The sequence below is a fragment of the Camellia sinensis genome, chromosome 7, assembly GCF_055761805.1.
Source record: "Camellia sinensis isolate YWXY chromosome 7, ASM5576180v1, whole genome shotgun sequence".
In the NCBI taxonomy this organism is placed as follows: domain Eukaryota; kingdom Viridiplantae; phylum Streptophyta; class Magnoliopsida; order Ericales; family Theaceae; genus Camellia; species Camellia sinensis.
In genome coordinates this window covers 29,175,117-29,183,575 of record NC_138967.1, presented here as the reverse complement: position 1 = coordinate 29,183,575, position 8,459 = coordinate 29,175,117, and the positions used below count along the sequence as shown (strand labels likewise).

The 8,459-nt window shown below is 29.1% G+C and overlaps 1 protein-coding gene across 3 annotated transcripts in view; it reads right to left on the bottom strand.

Moving 5' to 3' along the window:
- Window positions 1–585: 585 nt before the first annotated feature.
- LOC114283713 (quillaic acid 3-O-glycosyltransferase CSL1) overlaps window positions 586–8,459 on the bottom strand; it is a 29,744-nt gene continuing 21,870 nt past the window's right edge. For all 3 annotated transcript variants that reach the window (XM_082877639.1, XM_082877641.1, XM_082877640.1), the window contains 3 exons: window positions 3,416–3,588; window positions 2,136–2,498; window positions 586–1,338 (listed from right to left, as the gene is read on the bottom strand). In XM_082877639.1, the coding sequence (XP_082733765.1) occupies window positions 784–1,338; window positions 2,136–2,498; window positions 3,416–3,588 (1,091 nt within the window). In that variant the 3' untranslated portion in view covers window positions 586–783. The remainder of the gene's footprint in view (window positions 1,339–2,135; window positions 2,499–3,415; window positions 3,589–8,459) is intronic.

Here is an 8,459-nt window from a genome sequence, read left to right as displayed (position 1 = left end):
TAATAAACTGGAATAAGAGCATATAATGTTCATAAAATATCATATCATGATTAGTAGAGTCTGATCTTCGATTGGGCGAGCGGGGGTGCTCAATCCATGGCTTTCCCCTCTCGTACCCAAGTTCCCGAACCGAGGCAACTTTGGTGATGACGGACGCGTGGCCTTTGGCACTAGCCATGGGTTTCCTAAATTTTTCCAAAAATAGAATATTTAGGTGGCGACTCTATATCTGGCAAAACAGTCTAATTTTGACATTTTTGAACCTAAAATTAGTTTTCCAAAACAATTTGACGGATTTGAACTATTTGGTGTTTATCAATTTCACATTGTAGTTGTGAGATTAGATTCAGAACCACATGAGTCCTAACTAATAGGCACTGCACAGCAATACTCAAATGTGCAAAACAAACTCCTATAGACTAGGTAAATAAAAACGTGTAGAATAATACTCCATTATTAACCAAATACTAAAAACTAGGACAACTTTGACTAACTCAATACAAAGAAATAAACATGCAACTCTAAATTATTCAACATTTCTAATATCGAATCATAATCAACTAGGTGAAAAACGTTGGGTTGAACTTTGGGGTCAATGTAATAGTTATGAATAAGGATTTCAGAGAAAGGATAAAAGAATTAAACCTACTCTGGTCCATACAATACATTTTCAATCAAGTTGTTCATTTCCTCTTCTTAGGAAGAAAATAACTAAAATCAAAATACTAACAACATCGTGATACATTAATACAAAACTTCTAACCCAACTACATGATCTACTTGTCACCAATACATGATAATAAGAGATCCCAAAAGCAAGTAAATCATGGAAATCACAGCAGACAAAATAGAAACAGAAATTGGAACCCTACCCTTGTCCTTCCTCACCACCATCCCTTCAACAATAGGGTAGCTCATTGATACAATGAAAAACGACAAGCCAACTTGCACAAACATCTCATTGAAACTTCCATTGATAACCACCATCCTAGTAACTCCTCCAAACAAGGATACTAGGTTTAGAATCACCAAGGTAACCACTGGAACAATCAACATGTTTGATGCTTGGAAATCAAATTTACCCATTTGGTATCTCTTGAGTTGCTCACCATCGACAGCTTTATTGGTTGGTAGAAAACTGGCTTCTCTCATACCCATTCTCTTCATGAAAGCATCCAAACTTCCATAGAGATGACATGTGACTGACTTTATCATCCACATTCTCTGTTCATTGCACCATGTTTGGGTTGAACCTCCAGTTGAGAAGATCTCTTGGATGTGTTTGGATTGGGACGAGACGAAAATGAATGAAAATACAATGAAATACCAGCTTGAAACCTGCCAAACAAGAGAGATCATATTGGGTAGGTACTAAAGCCCTTCAAGTAGTGGCTAGGCATATCGGTTAAAATTTGTCACAATTTTGCTACAAATTCATAACCTAATCACATAATAAAACACATAATATATATATATAGCTGCAAAATTTTACAAAATTTAGTGATGGGATCCACATCTAAAAGATCTTATCCATCTATATATGTTTTAATTTTGTAATCAATTTTTGTATTCCCAGACTTGTTAAATTTGTATCGCAATAATAAAGAGGACTCATTATTGTTTTTATTTTGATTTTTTAGTTAATAACAGTTTTTACTCCTATAGTTTAACCCAAATTTCACTTTAGTCCCTATAATTTCAATTTAAATAATTTGCTTCCTACATTTTAAATCTAATCCCTATAATTTTAATTTGAACAAAGTCTAGTTAGACAGAATTAGATCACAAAAAATTAATTAAATTAAAAAATGGGTCCCACACCCATTCTCAAATCTGCTTAACTTTTTTTGGCCCCACATTCCATTTTCAAATATGCGTTTTTTTTTTTGGATCTAATTATGTCCAACTAATTTTTGTTAATAAAATTAAAATCAAAATAATAACGTTAAACAAATAGAAAAATTAATGATCTTGCTTACTGTAATCCCAAAATGGGCTATCATTATGGTCATAATTGTAAGATTTATAAAAAGAAAATTGTAAAATTTGTTAGCTCGTATATCATTACTCTATCTGAAATCATAATTATGTAAAAGAGAAAGGGAATTCATATATATCTTGGGTTACAAACTAACCTCAGGGTACAAGGGAATGCCATTGAGAAGATAGAGCTGAGGAATGGTAGCAAAGCACCACAATGGGATGAAATAGAAAGGAAAGAATGCAAGTTCTGCATAACACATTCTCGCAAGAACAGACATCTGCTTCTCCTTCTGCTTTGGGGCATGTAGAAGAGGACAGAACCTTGAGATAGCAACTTCGACCAAACCAGAACTCCATCTGGTGCTCTGAACCAACACATCACTCAGATTTGTGGTGCCTGAGCCCAAAAAAGATGGCCTTGCCGGGTCACAATACACTGAAATCCAACCTTTGCCGTGTAAATTGATGAACCCTGTGAAGTAGTCTTCCACCACTGAGAAATACAAGAAGCCCACCTGCAAATTGGAGCAAAAAAGAGACTTTAGTTTCACAGTTCAAAAAAATCTCGAAAATCAACATACCCAAAAAATAGACCAGAAAAATTACTCATGATTTACAATCTAAGCCAAGATTCATTTATCAATTAGCCCCACAATAAGAAGGTGAAATCTACATCCTACGTTTGATATTCAAGGTAATTTTTTAGTTTTTCTTTCTGGGTTAATAGACTTTCTATGAAAACTAATTTGATTTTAGATATGACTATATCACACTAAGTTTGAATTTATACCATAGATTTGAATTTATACCATACACTCAATATTTGAAATATTTTTTCCCGAATGAGTTTGTTTGAATATCTTATGGGACTTGATCCGTGCAGTTTGGGCTTGTGAGTCCATTAAGGGCCATACTTTGATTATCCAAATTATTCGTCTTATCGAAATATATGTGTAAGTTATTCATAAAATAAAATAAAAAATAAAAAATCAGATTATATTAATTATAATTACATTGTTTTATTATATTTTTCTTCAAAAAAAATAGATGGATTATTTTTAAAAATCATAATTGCTGTCTCTCTTATTTTATTTTATCTTTAAAAAAAAACAAATTTCATGCAATTATGTGATTTTTGATTAACAAATCAATTTTTTTTGTCATGGATAATCCACATAGTGTGACTTGTAGTGGGCTAACGAGCCCTAACTACGTCAATTTAGATCACTTAATAGACTGGTTTTTCTTTTTCTAGTCAATATCTTTTCTACACATACTTAAAAAATAAAATGTGTGAACAAGATTTATTATCACACTAGACTAAATTTGAATCTACAGCATACACATAATTTTCTTGACACTTTTCTAAGTTTGTAGCTTTTGGGAAGTAGAAAATGTGAAGATGATTTGTTTGTTTAGAAGTTGTACTTGCCTCTTTGCCCCATTTGGTTTGATTTTCATATGCACAAGATGCTAAAATTTGGGTTTCTTTGACCAACATTTTACTCCAAACGTCGCTATGATTTGGCTTGTAGTGTCGACCAAGGGATTTGATGAAATCATTGGAAGAGCCAAAAGACTCTTTAAGTTTTATGATATCAACATCTGAAAATTAATGAGAAAATAATTAGTAATTTAAATGGCTATTAAAAAGTGATATTTACACACAAATCTTAATTTATGAACTTATATTCCATTAAAGTCTTAATTAAGTCCCATTAAATTTTTAATAGTCGAAATTACCCTTCAAACAATGATTGTTCGTTATTTATAATTATCTATAAAAGAATATAATGATTTGACATTTTTTTTGATTTTCAAAATTTTAAAATATTAACATTCAAATTGAAAAACTAAAAAAAAAAATTGTGCAAAAAATAGAAAAAACTGAATTATTTTTTGTGTAAAACTAAAAATTTTGTGCCTATAAAAAAGCAAAATGATGGAACATTAATGTGCAAAAATCAAAAAATAAATAAATAAATAACTTTAAAAATGAAAAAAAATGATAATATTCTTAGTTTTAAAACTGGAAAAAACTAATAATGTTCTCGGTTTTATTAGATAGTTGAATCAAACCAATAAGTAGAAGGACAAAAATGTTTAATCTCATGCTCTAGTTTTTTTTTCATCAATTAATAAAACAATTATTTAGAATATTACTATGCAAACTTGATAATATTCTTAGTTTTAAAAATTGGAAAAATTGATAATATTCTCAGTTTTACTAAATAAGACTTATTGGTTCAAAAAATCTTAGATAGACCTACCATAACATTTGTAAATAAGACTTTTAGGTAATTAACTCAATAGTGATTTGTAGTTGTTTTGCCACATGCTCTTATGTTCTAAATATCCAGTGACAAAAAAAACTACAATGCAAAGAAAGAAAACATATGTGCATTGAGCTATTTTTTACTTTTTATTTTTTTGTTAGCCCTATTAATAGACAAATTCCAATAGATGAGAATATTTAATTAATCAAATAAGAAGGAATTTATATTTTAAACAAATCTCATAACAATGTATTCATAATTTATCCTTAAAAGAATGATTCAAAAAAAAAAAGAACGAAAAAAAAAAAAAACATATATAAAAACTTTGATTATATATATTAAAAAAAAATAAAACAAAACAAAATGTCAGTGTTCCAATTATGAACCACCATAAAGGAGTAGGGGTAAAGACTTTGATTTTCAATGAATATATGTAAATAGGCCAACTCATCCTATTTTTAGTATTAACATTATCTATAACATATATAAAAAGAACAAAAGCAAAACGTTAAAACGATACGTGTCTAAAGCCCAAGCATACAAAATTGTCCTCCATTTCGTGGTTTATTACTCTTCACTCTATTTTGTTGGTTGCTCATATATATATATTTAAACTGGTTGGTTGCTTAACATAATTTTTGAATAATTTGTTTTTGCTCGTGGAGGAGAGCTGACAAAGCTCATGGGGTGAAATTAATTTACTGGTTACAATGCTTAAAAAATTAAAATCAAACCTGCCTATTAAAATTATGTAATCAATTTTAATCAAACTATTTAAATACAGTCCGGTTTAATTTGGAATTACAATATTTACATAATCCATTTATAAGATAAATTACGTAACATTTTCAAAAAAAAATTAGCTTATCATAAATTTAAAAATAATAATAACATGTTCATCAAACAAACTACTTTCAATATATTAATTTTATTGAGTATTTTATTAATACAAGAGGTATACGTCATTTTTTAAAAAAATTTAAAAATTAAACGATATATATATATATATTGAAAAAATATATCTATATATTTACTAGATTGATTTATTTTTCTATTAAAATAATTTTTTCCAATATTTATAGAAAAAATTATGTTCAATTATTAATATACTCAAATTAACTCAGTATTTTTTATACATATACTTTCATTCTATCGATAAAATTTTAAATTCTGCTGTTGGTGACACGTGAGAGCCCCCAACTAGCATATATAAAAGTAACAAAATATTAAGTTGAGTCTCACACTCCAATTACTAAAAATGTCTTTTTTGCATATTAATATTATAGCCTAACAGTATAGTGGGCCATTTGGTATGGAAATGAAGTCGTATGGATTTGCTACATATCAAACAAACTACTAATAAACCTGGCCTTAGCATAACGGTGGTCACCTCCAATTTTTTCCACACAATACTTCATATAACAAAATACTAATAAACCGAGAATTTACTCATAAAAAAATTAAAAAAAAAATTTGATGGACAAATTATGGATTCATAAGTTCGGATTTATAGCATTTTTATTCCTATAATGTATAATAAAATTTTTATAAATGTTAGAAATCTACAGTTTGGTATGATGATATAACAAGAGCTAAACCTTTTATTATTGGATATGTAATAAATTAAAAGTTGACATTTATTACACCACATCATTGTCGGTCAGAGTTTGAACGACAATGTTTATTTTCAATTTTCTCTTTTAAACAATGTTCACTATCAAGATAGTCTTGTTCGGGAGAGCAAAAGATTCTATATTGTGATTGTAAGCTAATCTTCACTATATTCGTAGAATAAATTAAGAAATGAGAGATTTTGTTTGATTACTTAAATTGAAACATAATATAAATAATAAAAATAAACAAAACAGATTCTTACTTTTGTTATAAAACAAAATAGAATCTGGAGATAAATAATAAATAAACAACCTACTTAAAGCATTACTTTCTTGGAAATTCAGTTCTCGAAAATTTAATCAAGTCCAATGTTCAACACTATTTCCTTAAAACAGATTCATCCTCTCCACAGTGTTTTCAGAATGTGGACGTCTATCTCTCAGGATAAAATGATTGACGACAATTAGTAGCAGCACTACAAACTAAATGTTCAGCGAATATACTTTGTGTTTATGCTCTTTCTTACAGAAAATTTATGCAGCAAAATGCAAGAAGCAAAAGCAGAAGGAAGAACGAAAATTGAATAAAAACCAAATGGAGGACTTGTCTATTTATAAGAAACTTGGTGGCTATTCAGGATAGAGTTGAATAGGTAAAGAACCTGTTCGAGACAGATTTGAACAGGTAAAGAACCTGTTCGGTATGGATTTGCCTGTTCGGTATGGATTTGAATAGCTAAAGAACTTGTTTGGGTTGAAAGGAAAGGTGCATTGGACTAAACTGCCAACGTTCAGAAACGTTGAGAATTTATTTTGAATTTCAAATCGAAATCAAATTCCAAACAGTATGAATTTAATTTTAGAAAAATAAAATTCAAATGTTTTTTGCCTAAAAAAATAAGTATTGGACTACATAAGCCCAACCCAACCTCACACCCACGCCCAAGCTCAGTCTGGTCTGGGAAGGCAATGGGCGCGCAAGGTAGTTTTTGGATCCAATGGATCAAGGCCCACTTTTCCTATAATCTCCCTTTCTAGAAAACTTGGGTACCCCTTGGGGTTCTTCCTAAGATGCAAACTCAAGGCTCATAAACCCCCGCCAAGTTTGCCCACTCAAGCAATCTACAAGCCTTTTCTCCATTCCTTATGGAAACCTCATCAAAACACCATTTTCATGGAGCTCATTTTAGCATTGATTTTTCATTCACCTGATAATGGTTTTGAGTAATCAAATATACAATGTAAATCGTTACGCTGCAAAGAAAGCGTTGCTATATGGACCTACCAACTTTGGCGCATGGGTCCACTTAAAAACTAGATCAAAATTTTTAGAAAAAAATTATTTTTCCCAAAACCATTTATTACAATTAGTTTCATTCCTAATGACCATGAAGGTGAAGAAGAGCCTTTAGTGAAGACAAGGTTAGTTAAAAATTAAACAATAACTTATATGGTTGCTTTGTGATTTATATATGGGTTATAGATTTATAACAATTGAATATGCTTGTATTTATTCATATGAGAAATTACAGGCATATTTGGTTTGTCTCTCAAAATATTTTTGGAGAAAAAATTCCAAAAACATGTTTGGTTGAAAATTTTGGAGAAAAAAAATTTCAAAATTGTTTTTCTCTCTATTATACATCAATCAATCGCTTTTTTCTCTTTCATCTCTTGTTCTCAATCATTTTTCCTCTCACATTCATCTATTCAACTATAAAAGAAAAAATCAAATTATCCCAAATTCTAAAAATATTTTCAAAATACACAACCAAATAAATTTTCAAATTTTCTAAACTCTCTCCAAAACATTATTTTTTAAATAATTTCTTCTTTGAAATTTAGTTACATGTGTTGAGTATACATGTTGGGTCAGCCAACCAAAAGCCACCATGTCTTTTTACCAAAGTTACCATTGTTCAGTGCACATTTGTCTAGATACTTGGTTTTTAACTAAGATATTTTGTTAAAAACAATGGGTGGGTTGGCTAGTTTTAAAAAAATCAAAAATCAAAAATTTTATTGAAAAAACTGAAACTAATTTGATAAAATATAAAAATATATATATATTTTTAAAAAATGAATTTTGACCTCCCAAAAGATAAAATTATATAAAAGTGACAAGTATTTTTGATTTTTTATTTATTTTATCAAATTAATTTTTAGTTTAAAAAAAATTGAAACAAGCTTTTTAAAATTAAATCAAATATGGGCAAGGTGAATATGTATTGGTTGGATTTATTTGGTTCTAATGTTTTTTTGGGTGGTTAACACAATGAGGAAATTAGAAATTGCTCTGATTATCTACTATTCAACCTAATCATTCAAGCAATTAACCAATGAACAACAATGCTCATATAAGATTACATGTTTTTATGGTCAAGCCATCTGTCAAATAAGACAATTTAATATGTGATTTTCTGATTTGTAATTTTTTTTTCTACATAGAGATGATACCTAATTTGAATTTAACGCTCTCAAACTCAAATTTTTATATCTAATCAGGTATATTTGTTGATTGATATTACGACCTTAAAACTATCTAAAGACACCTTAATAATATTATATATTGTGGTGCATCTTACTT